We start from the raw sequence: 17,574 nt of genomic DNA on the forward strand, positions 1-17,574 counted from the left end.
CTGCATGGAGAGCACATCCTCGCAGGCCCTCCATAGCCATTACTGGATGAGCCAGGCATGATCTAGCAGCCTATGCCAGCCTTCCCCAACCTGGTGCCCTCCAGCAGTTCCTCAGGTATCCTGGGTCTGAGCCATTAAGGGTCCTCCTACCTGTCCATAATTTGAGGACTGAGTCAACCTCTGTGGGCATAGCATGGAACGTTTCTGAAGAGCTGTTCCCAGAAGCAAACTGGCAGCCAGAGAATTGGGTGGCTCTTCCTCTCAATTGGCTCTGGCGCCACCTACTGCTGGGCTCCCTGCCTTCTGCCCTACCAGTTCAAATGGGCACCAGCCACCTCTGAAAGCAGGATGCAAATACTGTAAATATTGTACATAGGCAAGCAAACTTTGGGCAGCTTACTCTTGCAGACTCCTCCAAGTCCCCAGCCTCAGAATGTTTCTTGGTCAAAGAAGTGTTTCCCAAAAGGCTCTGCTTTGACCTCTTTCCAGTTGAAAATTAATCATTCTGGTAAGGTGACTGGAGGCAAAAGGAGGATGGCAGGGCTGCAGGGCTTTTATTAGCTGGGCAAAGGAGAGAATTTTCTGCAGGTCCAGCTTCTCTCTCTCTCTCTCTCTCTCTCTCTCTCGTGTGACAAACCACACAGTTGCTGACATTCCTTCTCATCTACCATTAAAAACCACAACACCCAATCCACTTGTCTTTTGAGATGTAAAACAGATAACTATAAAAATGTATCCATCAACTGTACTTCATCTCCCCTCACCCTTTCCTGCTCCTGTACTGTACTTTCAACAGCTAGCTAACATGCGGAGGTGAGTATCACGGCATGGCCATAGCAGGGGTTGCCAACTTTTTGGGCCACTCCTGTGGCTGTGCCTTTAAACAGCAGCCAGCCCAATGCACAGAAACGCAGAAGGGGAAAACCCTTTTTTCCAGGCACCTGATCTCCAAACCAAGTAAAACGTCTCCTGCTGAACTTCTGCAGGTCAACCTGGTAGGAGAACCCGAGATGGCAGCGCGGCTCAACCCGCCTCTGACCTAAGCGCACCTGAACCCACCAGGTTGCAAAACCAACCAACTAACCGGCGCCCGCCTCTGTAGCGCCACCTGGCGGCGGCGCTTCCCCTTCGCCCGCAACCCACGTGTACCGCTTCTCCTTTTACAACCTCGCTATTTACCCGAGTGTGTTAATTCCGACGACCAATCAGTGGGCAGGAGGTGTAGCTCCGGGAGGTTAAGCTCCAATCAGCACCTGCGAGTGAAGAAGGGAGGAGATGCTCTCTCCCTCTCTCTCCTCCGCTTCTCCCTCCCCCCCTTTCCTCCCTTTCTGTAAACCACGTTGAGTTTGTAGCGCTAATTAATTTTTCCAAAGTCTGGGAGGGCTTCGCTGCAAGTCGGGATTCCGCTGCTGCTGCTGCCGCCATCAACGGCCCTTCTTCGCCTTCCTCCTCCTCTTCTTCTCCCTGCACCGCAGAGTCCAGTTGCGGAGGCCCCTCGGCTGCAATAAAATGTTTGACGGCTCCTTCCTGTCTCTTATATCCCCCCTTCTGTTGCGGCTGCTACTGGTGCTCTGCGGACCGGGCACCTATACAGGTAGGGTGCCTCTGCGGAACCCCCCCCCCCCCACTTCAATCTTCTGCCTTCTGTCGTCTCTCTGGATTTGACATTTTGGAAGCGGGCGCGGGGAAGTGAAGTTTCGGGGGGGACGGGACGGGACTGGAATGCAAATTGCATGCATTTTTAAAACGCACACCAACCCTTCGAGATACAATAATTTTGGGAAAGCCCCATATTCGTTGCATCTCTCCCCCGCCCCCTTAACAAGATGCAAAAGTTTGCAAAGCCAAATGGCATGTTCGTTTCCTTCTCTCTCTTTTCCACCCTCCCTTCCGTTATATGGCTCTGATCCCAGTTTTCCTTATCCAAAAGGATGTATCTGTTTCCAGACTTGTATATTCTTTATTCCTGGCTGGTCTTCTTGCAACCCCCCCTCTCTCCCCCCCCTCTTCTTTTTTAATAGGTTTGGTGAAATGTGAGTCTCCCCTCCAAACTCTCCCTCCTTCCCTCTCCTTGTGTGTAATATCTAAAATACTTTTCTTGAACCATGCAAGAAAACTCTGGCGTTGTTCGGTTATTTATCTCCCTCCCCCACTTTCCCTTTATGCTGCACAACTAAAAGAAAAGTTGTCGCTACTGGCGGCAAATGAAATTAAAAAGAACCATCAAACCCCCCCCCTTCTCTGCCTGCAGCTGGCTCAGAACTTCCAGGGCATTTGATTGGGAATATATCTCATTTATTTATTTTATTAAACTGCTAAATGGGCACTGCATGGGATGTAGGTACAAGATATGTGACAAGTTAAATGAAAGGTGATGTGTCAATGGCTACTGACCCTGATGGCCGGAAGCATTATGCTTCTGAAACCCAGTTGCTGGAAACCGCAGGAGGGTAAAGACCTGTTGTACTTGGGTCCTGCTGCTTGTGCGCCTCCTATAAGCATCTGGCTTGCCACTGGGATAATGGGATGCATGGCAAGATGAGCCACTGCCCTCATCCAGCAGCAGACTCGTCTTCCATCCTTATGAAAGGTAGAACTATAGAATCGTAGAGTTGGAAAGGAACCCTGAGGATCATCTTCTAAGCCAAGCCCCTGCAATGCAGGAGTATGCAGTTGTCCCATACAGGGATCGAACCTGCAGCCTTGGCGTTATCAGCACCACGTTGTAACCAAGTGAGCTATCCAAGCTTCCCTAATAAATGGAGCTTCTGTGTTCAAAGGCAGTCTAAATTCTGAGTGTCAAGATGCTGGGGGCAAATAAGGGAAGGCTGGCAGATCCATGGAGGATAAGTCTACCTGTGACTGCTAGTCATGTGACGAGTGCTCTAGCCTGTATGTCTCTTGATGCTGGTGCTGAGAATCACAGGCGGGGTGTGTGTGTGGAGTTGTTGCACTCTGGTCCTGCTTGCAGACTTTCTATAGGCACGTGGGTGATCATGGTGAGAATAGGATGCTGGGCTAGGTGGGACTTTGGCCTGATCCAGCCTGGGCTCTGAGAGGCTACCGAAAGTCCCACGGGAAAGACCTAGTACAATTGTTCCATTGGTCCATCTAGCTCACAGGATTGCATCAATACAGGTTGCTGGGATTTGCAAGCAGGGAGAGTGCCGCCATTCTCAGGTCTCGCTTTTGAGCATCCCACGGGCATCTGGTTGGCCACTGTGAGAACAGGATGTTGGGCTAGGTAAGAGTTTGCCAAACTTGTGGTCTAACTACAGCTGGAGGCCCAACTCCCATCATCCTTAGCTAGCGGGACCAGTGGTCAGGGATGATGGGAATCGTAGTTCAAAAACAGCTGGAAAACCAAGTTTGGGAAACCCTTGGCTAGATAGACCTTTGGCATGGCCCGGCAGGGCTTTTGTGTTTCAGCATCATGAGTATGTAACAGAATGCTGGCTAGAAAATCCTTAGCCTGACCCAGAAGTGCAGCAGAATGTGTATGAACCAAGGGAATTTAGGTAGCTCAGTTGGATAGAGCACAGTGCCAATAATGCCATGGTTGCAGGTTCGATCCTGCTATGGGACAGCTGCATATGCCTGCATTGCAGGGGCTTGGACTAGATGATCCTCATGGTCCCTTCCAACTCTTATGATTCTTTAAATGCTAACAGGAGACCTAAGATTCCCCACCCCCCAGCCTATGCTAGAGAAGAGTCCATAGGTCAGTGCTAGAGCAGTTGCTGTGCATACATAAGGTCCCAGGTTCCACACTTGGCATCTCCATGTAGGGCTGGGAACATGTATACTCAGGTGGCGCAGTGGGTCCATGGGTCCGGCTGTTAACCAGAAGGTTGGTGGTTCGAGCCAACCCAATGCAGGATTCCTGAGTTGCATGTACTTGGACTACATGACCCTCGAGGTCCCTTCCAACTACAGTTTTATCGTTCTATGATTCTATCCCTTTCTTGAAACCCTTCGGAGCTACCTCTGGTCAGTGTAGACAATATCAAGCTATGTCATCTTTCTATGTTCCTTAGAGAGCCAGTGTGGTGCAGCGGTCAGTTGAATTAGGGCCTGGAAGACCACAGTTCAAACCCTACTCAGCCCTGGGTGACCTTGGGCCAGTCATGTTCTCTCAGCCTACCTTCCAGGTTGTTCTGTGGATTACATGGGGAGAACAATGTATCCCACCTGGAGCTCCTTGGAGAAAAAGATGGGATATAAATGTAATAAATAAATTAAATGCACTGCACACAGAAGGTCCCAGGTTCAATCCTTCTCATCTTCCATTTAAAGAAAAGAGGTTTGGAGAGTGGATGACGAGGGAGAAATAATTGCCCAAGACCCTGGAGAGGCCCAGCCAGTCAGAGCAGAACTGAAATGGATGGGCGGATAGTATGGCAGATTCCTTTGTTCATTCCTATGTGCCTTTGAGCATATGCGGAGTGCTTTCCGTCGCTATTAAGAGTTGCCAGAGTAACCACTTCCATAAGGTGCTACTGGAAGGAATTTTTTTTTATTTTTTATTTGACTATGGCAGACCAACACGGCTACCTACCTGTCAGAGTAACCACAGCTGAACTCCCCCCCCCTCCTTCCCCATACACCTGTGGGGAACAAAGGAGGATTAGGAACAAAGGGGGAGAAGTAGGAAGGATGTGACCTGAGCCTAAATCTGAATCCCACGTTTGATTAAAAAGAAAAAGAAAAATAGTGTGTCCATCCTTTAACACACAGAGAGGTTGTGTAATTCTGACAAAGCATCATCAAAAGATTGACAAATATAAAACAGGACCAGTTTTTAAAAGTACAGTAGTAGTACTGGGCAAATAAGAATAATAAAAAATGTCCAGCATTTTCAACTTTTGACCAGAGACCTCTGCCTTCTCAGTCACAATGTACCAAAGCGGGTTGCATGTTGTTGGAGAGGGGATTTGCTCTGCATATGTGCAGAGATGCCCTCTTCTTACAGACTCCAGTGTAAGACTGGCAGGTTCTAGCATTGCAAATAAGGTTCTGAAAATAGGTTGCGGTTTTAATTAAGACAGGGGTGGGGAACATCTGGCCTCACCGTTTGACCCATGTAGATGCTGTGCTGTATCTCAAGCCACCAACCTGACTTCATAGTTTTCATGGGAGGGCAGCCCCAAACAGGCATCTAGCTGCGTTCTTACAACTAACAGTGAATATAGCCTTCTACCCGGGAGTTGGGTTCTCTGGCCTGTATTGCTGATGTTCTCCCACCCCCCTTTCTTCTCTCCCCCTGTGTCTCTTTTTCCAGTCAATGCAGACCTGGGTGTAGTGATCATCCCGGAGCAGGTGCCCCTTGACAAGATCCCTTCTCTGCAGGTCAGAGGGATCCACTCTGAGGAGCATAGGAGGCGACGCTCTGTGCCTCTGCAGCCTGAGGAAGAAGCCGAGGTGCTGATCATCCGCCTTCCCGCCGGGCTGGGATCCGATCCAGGCTCTGACATCTACTTGAACCTTCGCAGAAATGGGCAGTTTTTGGCACCTGGTTTCTCCGTGGAGGAAATTGGCATGGGCCGAAGCAGCCACCGAGTGGACTTCGACCGCCTCTGCTTCTACACAGGACACGTGCTCAACCGCAGCGGAGACTCCTTCGCTTCCCTCAGTGCCTGCGGCGGGCTGGTACTTGTCTCTGGGCGAATTTGCCCTCGATGGGCGCAGTCTGGTGTTGCGGGAGGCTGTTTTTTGGGGAAGAAGAGCCTGTGGAAGAGTGTGTTGGGTGGGGCATGGAGTTAAGGGAGTCAAAAGACAGGAATGTGAGATGGCTGGAGGGTCCCCTGTACCTAGAAAGTGGGGGACCCAGTCAGGCTAGGGAACAGCGTTGCAAACCTGTGTTCATTCCCTTAACAATTTTCAGTTAGTTACAGGTTACACTGCCAGTTTCGTACTGACAAGTGGAAGAAAAATGTAGCAGTTTGGCCTGCTTCTGATATCAGAATTACAGCCAGCCAGCCATTCCCTTTTCTTAGGTACTCCATTCCATTCAGCCATCATGTTTTCCATTTCCACACTCCAACCTTCAGACAGCATTTTGTGGCATTCTTTGGACTGTGTCTGGGGTGCATGCCCTGGAACAGGAGGTGTTCTTAATGTTTTACCCCTCGGGCCTTCTTAAGAGGGCTGACAGTTGCTAAGGGCTACCAGAATGAAAATGATGGAGGCTTGAGGTAGTGTCTGGCTTAATTAGGTGGCTGTTACTGACATGATTTTCTATTGATCCCTAATCAGCCTTTGGTCATTGCTAAATTCTTTGCCACAGTGTTTTTCATGTGGAAAGGAGTTCTGTAGTCTATCTTGCCTGAATTTCAAAACAAATGCTGCTCATCCTGGGGATATTGTAAGATGAGGTTGCTGATAAAGCACACTTGCATTCACTTCCTTTTGCTGCAGTTACCGTATTTTTCGTTCCATAAGACACACTTTTTTCCTCCTAAAAAGTAACGGGAAATATCTGTGCGTCTTATGGAGCGAATGGTGGTCCCTGGAGCTGAATTGCCCAGGGGCCAAAAGAGGATCATGCTTTTTATTTTACAAAGAGAAAGGGGGGTGTTGAAAGGACCCTGCTCAGCAGCTGATCAGCAAGAGATCGGGAGAGAGATAAGAGTCCCCGGCTCCCTTTCAGCCCCGCCCTCCTTTGTTGAATGTGCTGCAGAGGGAGGTTGTTTGTTTCCCCAGGACATGTGACTGGCTGATTAGATTATCTGTCTGGAAGCTGTAGAAAAGGCTCCCTTTCCTTTAGAAGCTGCAGAAATGTGAGTTGAACCCCATAAAAACAGAGCTTTTCCTCTTTGCTTTTCCCCCTTTGCAAAAAAAGCTGCAAAACATTTAGCTGATCCTAAAAAAAAACAGGGCTTTTCCCTTTGCAAAAAAAGCTGCAAAACTTGTAGCTGATCCTCAAAAAAAACCAGGGCTTTTAGAGGAGGAAAACCAGAAAAAATTTTTTTTTCTTGTTTCCTCCTCTAAAAACGAGGTGCACCCTATGGTCCAGTGCGCCCTATGGAGCGAAAAATACGATACTCTCTTTTACACTGTTCCTTTCTATTCTCAGTTATTATTATTATTATTATCATTATTATTACTACTGCTATTTATTTTGAATAACTTTTGCTGTCTCTAATTTCCCTCAACACCTCCTCAGGTCTTTTCCCCTTTGAGAAGGGAGGCCTCCCCCCTTTCCCCAAAATTTATCTGACCCTTGGCCATCTTGACTCACCATATGGGGAGTGCTGACATTAATGCAACCATTATCCCCACACGGCCAGGGGACTAGATGGGTCACGGCACCATGGCTCACTAGTCGTCTCTGGCCCAGCATTTGGGAAACTCTATGCTAAACTATTCATCCGACGCGCCTTTGCGTTGCTGGCAAAGAGGGCAGACCAGCTTCTGCTTAAAGATCTGCCCTTACGGATCAAATTGCAGAGGGAATCCTGGCTTCATTTCTGAGGAACGGCAGGGTGCTCCAGGAGCACACCTTGTAAACCAGTAGGGGGCAGCATTCTAAAGTACAGGCTTTTAAAAAAAGAATCTCCAGTCTGCAGGAGCTCTGGCCCCTTTTGCCCTTTTGTCACCCTCCTAGCCCTTATTAATGAACGAGCATTGATAGCTCAGTTGGTTAAAGCATAGTGCTGATAATGCCAAGGTTGCAGGTTCAATCCCCATGTGGGACAGCTGCATATTCCTGCATGGCAAGGGGGCTGGACTAGATGATCCTTCCAACTCTATGATTCTATTTTGGGACTGGATCCCTTTATGGTACAACTGCCTTCCCACTCTATGATTCTATGAGGCTCAGCTTGGTCTCCCAGTCTTCCAATCGGTCTTGCCCGCCTGTTAGCTTTCTGCGATGTTTCTGAGGCTCTGCAGGAATGCCGATGAGGCTGGAATTCTTCACAGCCTGTCCTTGCCCCCCCCCTTCCCTCCCGCCTCCCCACCTAATGCAGGCGTCGCCCCTCAGGGCAGGAGTGGGCGGAGCAGGGGGGTGCTTAGTTTGGGCAGCTGTGCTATAGACAGTCCTTAAGGAAGGAGGGGCAAGCACTGTGCCTCAGGTGAGCACCTGCATCCAGATAATGGGATACCAGCGTCTTTTGTGATTGATGTTGGAAGCTGGAGCTGAGCACCACCAAAGGTTTCTTGGAGCTTGAAAATAAGAATGCTTCCCCCCCCCCCTCGTGAAATGCTGACAGGGTTCTCCACCCACCTTTCCCTTGCTGCAAAGCACACTTTGTTAATCTCATTCATAAATTACCAAGCTCTTAAGGCTCCAAAGCCATCTGAAAAGTGTACAAACGGAACAGGGGGGAAAAGCCACGTAAAAATATAAACTAAACGGGAATTCATTTGTAGTGGCAACTTTTATTGCTTGAGAAGTGATAGAAAGGGGAATTAATAACACTGCTGGCAGTTGGGGAATATGTCCTGATCTTACTTACTTGGGAGTAAGCTCCTTGAATCCAGTGGGACTTGCTTCTGAGTAGACATGGTCCACATCCACACCAGACATTAAAAATGTTATGATACCACTTTAAACAGTCATGCCCCCCCCACGAATTCTGGGCACTGTAGTTTAAGGGTGCTGAGAGTTGTTAGTGCTACAATTTTCAGAGTGGTTTAACAATCAGTCCTGCTTCTCAGGAAATCCCTGGGAATTGTAGCTTAGGGAGGGGACCAACTTTAAGCACCTATAACAAATTACAGCTCCCATGTTTCCTTGGGGGAAACTGTGACAGCTTAAAGCAGTATCACACCTCTTTAAATGTATCGTGCGAATGGGACTGTGGTTAGGTTGAAAGACTGAATTATGGAGGGAATTTAGGAAGCTCCTGAAATCTACAATCTGGATGCCCTAACACCCTTGCTCCTGTTTTACCTTGTAATTAAAATTGGCAAACTAAGGGTGTTGCCACACAAAGTTAAGAGGTGCAGGTTCCCTTTTTATCCCCTATGACTTGAGCAGCACAAGGTTACACAGCTGAAATTGGAAGAATCTCTATACCTATTTGAGTTAGGACCGAACCACCACCACTGACAACCTTCTCCCCTTGCAAGGAGATCGAGAACTTTTTTGCCTAGGAGTTGAGATTCTTCTGGATCCTGACATTTCTCCAGATAATAAATCAAAATCTTAAAACAGTTAGGTATGCTGTTCCACTTGTCTGGGAAGCTTCCACAGCCAGTTCCCCAAACTCTAAGGTAGTGGGGACCCTCGCAAGGTGTCAAATCAAGACTCTTGCTTTGGCAGGAGGGATTAACTGACCAAACAAAAGTGCATAGCAGCTGCTGGGGGGGGGGCGCAGCTAGTTAAAGAGAGATCCTCCATTGGGCCATAACATGGGTGGGTCTGGGATAACCTCTTGAGTAAACAAAACAGTGCAGAGGCCAGACTGCCTTCATCAACCAGGCGCAGAAAGTCATAGTGGAGAGATCTGGGCACTAAGGGAGTCATATCACAACTACGGTTTTAGGAGGTGATAGCAAGAGCTAAGGGGAGTGTTAGAAGAAGGTAGGGGGCTGCCTCTCCCCCATGCAATCCCCCAGGCTGGGTGGGATACAGAGTGGGAAGCAGTTGTTGAGCAATCCTCTGTACATTTTGCTTTTGAGATATCTCTCCTTTTGAACTGTTTTCCCCAGCATCTGAAACATATGCAGCTGCTTTACACTGAGTCAGATCAGTGTTGTTAACTCTGAGTGACAGTCTCCTTCCAGGGCCTCAAGCAGAGGTCTTCCCCAGGCAGGCCTGCTGGCTGAGATCACATCAGCTGGAGATGCCAGGAAGGAGTATGCAACAAAAGCACTTGTTCTACCACTGGAATCCCCTGTGAGCGATGGCCTCAAGGCACTTTCCATTTTGGAAAGTTGAGCAGAGCATGGTATTGTCCCGATTCCTGCTGTGAAGGCAATGTTCACTGCGTACCATGATCTGAAGCTGAAATAGCTCTGCGGTGATGATGAGCAGGTTGCTTGCAAGTCCTCTATCTCCTAAAAGCCAGGCAGCATAACTTTAACGGGAATCCCATCTGTGGAAGAACCAAGGGTTGTTCGCGAACAGCAGTTGCGTCCGTGACATCTGTGTGCCATGTGTAAGTAAAATAACTTGGGCTCAGCAGTAAACTAACCACAACAGATAGGAACATGGACCCTCTCATATTGTTGGTCCTCTTCCAGCCCTGCTAACTGCATCATTGTTGGCAGAGAACAGATTGCGGCAAAAACGACATATCCTGAAAAGCACTACCAAACACATGGGATGGAGGCGCAGAGAACATGATCCTCTAACTATGGCCAGCTGCTGATGCTGGGAAGACCTATCCAGATGTTCAGTGGGGAGCAGTAACTATGGTTGCCTTGATGATGTGGACAGGAGGGGGAGCAGGGAGCTGTGAGGCACTGAGAGAAGAGGATGCTTGACTAGATAGGCTGTTGGCCTGATCCTGCAGGCTTTTGTGTTCTGATGTTCCTGTTGGTGCCAATGGAAGATTGTTTCTTAATGCTAATTGCCACCACCTCTCTATGTAATTTGTTCCAAAGCTAAACTGTTCTTACTGCCAGTAAACTTCTTCTCGTGTTCCACCTCTAACTTATGTCCAAGAGATCTAGTCCTGTCCTATGGGGGACAGCAGAGAACTAATTTTTGCCCTGTTTTGTGTGAGAGTGCTTCAGGTATTAGAAGGGGGCTGTTATTTCCTACCTCTGTTTTCCCTGGGTGAACATACATAGTTCCTTCAACTTTTCCAAGTAGGCAGGGAAGGCGTTTTGCTCTGGGAAACTGGGGCACTACTCTTTCGACAGGCAATGACAACTCTGTTCTCTGTCTGGTTGGAGCCTGTGTGTGTGTGTGTGTGTGTGTGTGTGTGTGCAAAAGAGAGGCAGGTGGTGGATGATGAATGCAGAGCAATCCTATGTAGGTCTACTTAGAAGTAGTTTCTGCTGAGTTCAGTGGGGCTTACTCCTAAACAAGCCCACATGGTATTGCAGCCTTGTATTTCAATCAGTATTTTCACTGCTGGATTTCTTTGAACATTGTTGTTGTTTAGTCGTTTAGTCATATCCGAATCTTCGTGACCCCATGGACCAGAGCACACCAGGCACTCCTGTCTTCCACTGCCTCCCACAGTTTGGTCAGACTCATGTTAGTAGCTTCGAGAACACTGTCCAACCATATCATCCTCTGTCATCCCCTTCTCCTTGTGCCCTCAGTCTTTCCCAACATCAGGGTCTTTTCCAGGGAGTCTTCTCTTCTCATGGTGGCCAAAGTATTGGAGCCTCAGCTTCAGGATCTGTCCTTCCAGTGAGCACCCAGAGCTGATTTCCTTCAGAATGGATAGGTTTGATCTTCTTGCAGTCCATGGGACTCTCAAGAGTCTCCTCCAGCACCATAATTCAATGTTCTTTGAACATTACAGATGGAAATAATTAATGTCCTTAATGCCGTTTGCGAAGGGGGAGAATGAGAGGAAAGCTATAATTAGTTGTCTCTGACCACTGTGATTCCCTGCTCCATCTATCCTTAGTTACCATTTCCTTGCCCCCACCTGTGTCAGCAAGCACCATCTGCTGCTGCTAGTTTGTGCTTCCTGTACCATGGACCATATTCACTGACCTCCTCTGAACTTCTTCCAGTTTGTTAATTCCAGTCTAGTCTCCTCCCTGATGTGTCAGGAATGCATTTGTACCAGAGGGAAACATAGTCAGTCCTTGTGAGCAGCCAACCAACAGTCTAGAAAAGCACAGCCCAGTGCTGTTACCCATTCCTGGATATTTAATGGTGGTAAAGCTAAAAAGTCCACCTGTGCAACGATGCCCCATATTCCCATGCTATGATAGTCTCCCCGGTAAGTGTGATGTGATAGTCTTTTAACTAAGGATATAAGAAAGCAGTGCTTTCCATTCTGTGTTGTGCTGTTTCCATCCCACTGCAGTTTGTCTTCCACTAAAAGGCACATTAGTTGTGTTGCTGTCTGCTGTGACAAATTTATAAAACGTATATAATTTACATAAACAATCACATGAAACATGTAAGCTACATTATGTTATTCCACCTCATTCATTTCAGTGCAACATTGTTATTCCACCTCATTCATTTCAGTGCAAAGGAAAAACGATGCCGGGGGGGGGGGGGATAAAATGTAAGCAGTTACCGTATTTTTCCGTCTATAAGACGCCCCATGTATAAGACGCCCCCTATTTTTGGGGACTCAGATTTAAGAAAATGGGGGGAGATTATCTGTGTATAAGATGCTCCCTAATTTTTGACATTATTTTTTAAAGGAAAAAACCTAGTCTTATACACGGAAAAATATGGTACTTACTGTTTGCAGGCATAGACTGCAAGATGCAACATTTTATTCTATCATCTATAATGGAGACTGGGTCCATGTTTTCTCTATGTAGTCTATGCACGATCTTCTTAAGAAAACTGGTTTCATTCTGAAAATAAAAGCTTACTGCAGATTGATTCTGCATTACCCCACATTGTGCCCATTTGAAAACAGATGTAGGTGGTCCTGACAATGGTGAGGTGTGTATTAATACCTGCTTGATGTGGTTGTGGGTGGGCGTATATCAAGATCGCAATCATTGCTTCCTTCTTCATTCACCTGGGGCTAGTGCAGGAAGGAGAAGGCATGGATATTGGATAACCAAATCAAGGGTTGTATCAGGCAACCACACCCACACTTGTAGACGGCAGACTCCAGAATCAATGTAGGTTGAAAGCAGCATGTTGGAAGACAAACATCAACAATTCTGGATTGAGAAAAATGACATTTCTGTGCTGGTTCATTTCCGTTCTGGACACAGGACGAATAAGTGAACACCAGCAATTTCCTGTTTCTGTTTCTATTGGAATTCTCCGACATCCCTGCTTTTAACTCTTCCATAAGGAATATTCTAGTTAAGTGATGCAAAATGCTATCAGTTGACACGAACAGCTCCTCAAATGCACTGCAATGCACTTCAGTGCTGTTCAGCTCATTCTAGCTCACTGTGCAGGAGCCCACAGGGTGGTTCTCTTCTGAACGGATAGAACAGCCCCGAACAACATGTGATCCACCAACACTGGATAGCTCAGTTGGTTAGAGCATGGTGCTGATAATGGCAAGGTTGCAGGTTCAATCCCCATATGGGACAGCTGAATATTCCTGGACTAGATGATCCTCAGGGTCCCTTCCGACCCTACAATTCTGTGATTCTATGGCAACCTGAATGCAGCTCTACAGCTGTGGATGGGCCTGCTATATGCCCTGCTGTTCCCCTGGTTTTTGGATGCCCAATCAGGCAATAAGAACAGGAGGCTTACTGAGGCCTGGGTAGGCTGTGTAGGGCTGCTGGGTCACAGCTGTGAAGGCCTGTCAAATGAGGTACCTGGCTGGATTTGTCTGATCTAAAGCAGGCCAAGATTTCTCATTCAGCCAGATCTTTTTAACATTCAGTCAAAATGTTTCACTGACTGGGGAGGGGAGGATGTGTGATCCAGTAGTAAGTAGGGAAACATGGGGTTCCTCCCGGGGCTCATTTAAAGTTTGGGTGGGGTTTTTGTACCTGGTACCTGTTTGGTTATCAAGGGAGGGGATGATGAGCCCGTCTTAAGAACAGAAGATTAGCCCTACAGGCTTGGCCCAATGGCCCATCTAATCCAGCATCCTGTTTTCATGGTGCCCAACCAGGTGGCAATGGGAAGCCCGTAAGCAGGGTCTGAGTACAACAGCCCTGCAATATAGAGGAGGATGCCAGGGCTCTTCTTAAATTGTTTACCGGATTAGACAAATTAATGGAGGATAAGGCTATTGATAGTTCTAATCCAGAGTTTCCTCAAATTGGTTCTCCTGCTGCTTTTGGACTACAACTCCCATCATTGCTAGGTAGCAGGACCAATAGTCAGGGATGATGGGAATTGTAGTCCAAAACCAGCTGGAGACCCAAGTTTGGAGAACCCTGCTCTAATCCCATAGGCATTTGGTTGGCCACTGTGAGAACAAGGGCATTGGACTAAATGGACCTTTGGCCTAGTCCAGCAGAGCTCTTGGTATGTTCTTGTTCATTTATTGTGATATAGTGATGCCCCAAGTATTAGCTTTTCTCTTCAGCAAAGTATAAAGCCCACATTGGATCTGTGCTTCTGTTATTAGTATACCGAAAACACCCTAGAATGTAAATCAAGAGAGGAGAAAGACCAAGCTGATTTATGAACTTTATCCTCAACAGTAAAATTTAGCAATCTTCTTCTTGCCTTGGCTGAATTCTCCTGAAAACGTTAAAAAGAAATGTGAGCAGTTCTCTTATTTTAGTTTGTAATCTTCCTATGAAGGTATATAGCTAAAGTATGTCAACGAGACTGCCCGGGTGTAAGTGAAGACAAAGACTAGCGTGTTGTGTGTGTGTGGCCTGTGTAATTTATAACACATATGTAATGTAGATTGTAAATCACATTAATGCAGTCAGCTGTTCCACATCCCAGCAGTCATATGTACGTGCAGAGAACTTATTTGGGTGGCTGCCTAGCTGGTATAGAACTCTCTCTTAAAAACAACCCCTCCCCCTTGAAATATCTGGCCTTATTCTCAGTCTGTACCCATCTGGTGGGTCTTGCATACAGCTGTAACAGTAAAAAAAAAAAAAAAGAGGAGATGAACATTTCCCTTTTCAAAGTTTGATGTATGCCTGAGCACGCAATGATGGCTCGCTAAAATTTTGCTAGAGCTCTAAGTGTGATGTGGTGATAAGACATAGCCCAGTGAGCTCATAAACATATAGTAGAAATGTTTAAACATCTTTTTTTTCTTTTTTGCCTAATGGAGTGGATATTTTTCCCCCTCCTGGCTGCCAAGTTATTTAATATTCTTGGTCAATGTGATTCCAATGACTTTTTTTGTTTTGTTTTTGTGGTGAACAGGTTGGCTATATCCAGATTGGATCAGAACAGGTGCAGATACAACCAGTGAACACTTCCGAGACCTCGTTTGATGGGAAAGAGCACTTCATCAGGCACAAACGGGCCACCAGATCGGCACATCCCAGCAAGTCGGAGATCCCAATTGAGCCCTGCAGGGTGGTAGCAGGTGGGTTATTGGAAGTTGGTGTGTGAATGAGTGGCCTCCTTGGAACAGTGGTGGTTGCTGCAGCTAGAGTTGGCCTCACACACCTGTTTGTTTGTTTGTTTGTTTGCTTGCTTGCTTGCTTGTATGTTTGCAGAGTTGGAAGAGGTTTAGGAAAGGGCGACTAAAAGGATCAATGGGATTGAGTGACTCCCCTATGAGGAACGGTTGCAGCCTTTTGGACTTCTTTGTTTTGAGAAAAGGAAAGTAGGAGGTGACATGGTAGAAATCTATAAAATTATGCATAGCATGGAGAAAGTAGGTAGAGGAAAGTTTTTCTCTTCCCCCACTAAAACCTGTAGACATCCAGGGAAACTGAATATTTGAAGATTCAGGCCAGATAAAAGAAAGTACGTATTCACACAGTACATGGAACGCGCTCCCACAGGAGGCATTGATGGCCACCAACTTAGATGGCTTCAAATGAGGATTGGACAAGTTCATGGAGGATAAAGTGATCAGTGGCTCCTAAGCAGAATGGCTTTTCTCTGTGTCCATGGTGGGAGGCAGTAATGCAGCCGAATTCCAGCTGCTAGAAACCGAGGAGTGCTCTTCTGATCAAATCCTACTTACATTTACCAGCAATTAAAAACAATTTCAAGTCCAGCACAGATACATACTAATATAAACATCTCAATCTGAAAAGCTTGAAAAGTGCTGAAAATATAATAAGAGACATAATGGAAGGAAGTTCCAATGGGTATAGCACTGTAGGTGGAATGTTATAAGATATGCAGCCTTTGGGTCTAGCTGTTCATCCTTATTCATCCTGTGTAACCCTTTGGCCTGCCAAAGAACATGGATACACTCTCTTCATATCTCTGTTCTGCACAGGTTGAATTGCTCGCAAGGTCCAGCTCACAAGGGCTTGAGAGGTGGCAGATGTCTTGAGCAATAGAAGCAAAGATCAGGGGAACGTTATAGAAGTATATCGGCATATCCGACATGAGGGAATGCAGCCATTGTTGTAGCTATAGAGCGGGCAGTGGCATGATTGGCTTTCCAACCGATGACGAGGAGTGTTGTGGTCTGTAGCTTTAATATTCTGGCCTTAACTCCCTGCCCTGATGCAGGCAGTAGGGAACTAATATTTAACCAGTACAGCTGCTGGTTTGATCCCTGGAATTCCTTGCAATATATTTGAAAGCAAGTCACAGGATGCTGCCTACTGCCAGGCCAGACTGTTTATCCAGCTAGCCTGGTATTTTCTACTGTGATTATACTGAGTCAGAACATTGTTCCATGTAGCTCAGTGCTGTCTACATTAACTAGCACCAGCTCTCCAGAATGAGGTATTTCACCATCCTACCAGGAGAAGCTTGGGATTGAACCTGGTACCTTCTGCATGCAAAGTCTATGCCTATCATGCTCTACATCTGAGCCATGACCCCTCAGCCAAGTTCCATTAATTTCAGAGCAACCTCCTTCCTAGCAGCATCAAACTTCAGGGTACCTAGAGATGTCTTTCTTGCACCTGTTACCTGAACATTTTTAGGTGGAGATCCCAGGCACTGAACCTGGGACTTTCTGCATGCAAATAATGCCAATGAGATCTGGCCTCCCTCTCCCACCCCAAGTCCTGCTGATTCCAATACAGCTTCCTTCTGAATATATAAATTAGGTTAGCCCCATCTGATTGGTGGGTGCAAGGCAGCCTCCCAAAACAATGCTAGAAATAGTTGTGCCCTTGATTCCTATCTACAGTATTCTAGGTGTGTGACACTTAATGGGAACTTAGAGAGTGAAGCGTGGCTGAGCATCTGGAGCAAAGCATTTCCAAAATTCTGAAGTAAGCAAAAATGCCAATAAGGCTAATTACATTTCCTGCGGTGGTTCTGCACACCCCTTCCTGTAAGCAGTGCAGATCAGGACCCTGATCAGTTCCAAGTGGGCTGTGCTGTGTTGACTAAGCTATGAAAAACATTGTTTTAGCCATAGACTTGATTCTTATGAAGACGGGCAGAGCCTTGACTTCCAGCAGCCTCCCTCCCTGGGAAATGCAACCTGCATGGCTGTGGAGCAAAAGAAACTCTAAGAGAGGGGTTACAGGTAGGTAGCCGTGTTGGTCTGCCATAGTCAAAACAAAATATGCACACGAAAGCTCATACCAAGAACAAACTTAGTTGGTCTCTAAGGTGCTACTGGAAGGAATTTTTTATTTTATTTTGTTTTGTCTAAGAGAGGGCACAGACTTTAAGCTTGTGACACCTGCTTTGTGTTTTACTGGAATCCCAAGAGATACTGACTGGAGCAAGGTGTGAAAGACATACGAGTTTTATAACATGATTTTATCTTAGCTGCTGTTGAGCAAGGGGTTGTCAGCGTCAGAGCAGAGTTGTGCTCACAGGCCGCCGCCACCCCCAATCCATTTCTGGTTACCCCTAAGTGCTATTATGCATTGCATTTTATACTTTTTGTTTTGTATAAAGCAACTGATAAATGTAATAAATTAATT

The 17,574-nt window shown here is 46.7% G+C and overlaps 1 protein-coding gene across 2 annotated transcripts in view; it reads left to right on the top strand.

Moving 5' to 3' along the window:
- The first annotated feature begins 1,243 nt into the window (after positions 1-1,243).
- Positions 1,244-17,574, top strand: part of ADAMTS17 (ADAM metallopeptidase with thrombospondin type 1 motif 17) — a 158,899-nt gene continuing 142,568 nt past the window's right edge. The window contains exons 1-3 of one of the 2 annotated variants that reach the window (XM_033166477.1): positions 1,244-1,594; positions 5,282-5,649; positions 14,918-15,083. In XM_033166477.1, coding sequence (XP_033022368.1) covers positions 1,510-1,594; positions 5,282-5,649; positions 14,918-15,083 — 619 coding nt within the window. In that variant the 5' untranslated portion in view covers positions 1,244-1,509. The remainder of the gene's footprint in view (positions 1,595-5,281; positions 5,650-14,917; positions 15,084-17,574) is intronic. The other variant, XM_033166478.1, reaches the window with a different exon arrangement.

Source organism: Lacerta agilis, chromosome 13 (assembly GCF_009819535.1).
Source record: "Lacerta agilis isolate rLacAgi1 chromosome 13, rLacAgi1.pri, whole genome shotgun sequence".
Taxonomy (NCBI): domain Eukaryota; kingdom Metazoa; phylum Chordata; class Lepidosauria; order Squamata; family Lacertidae; genus Lacerta; species Lacerta agilis.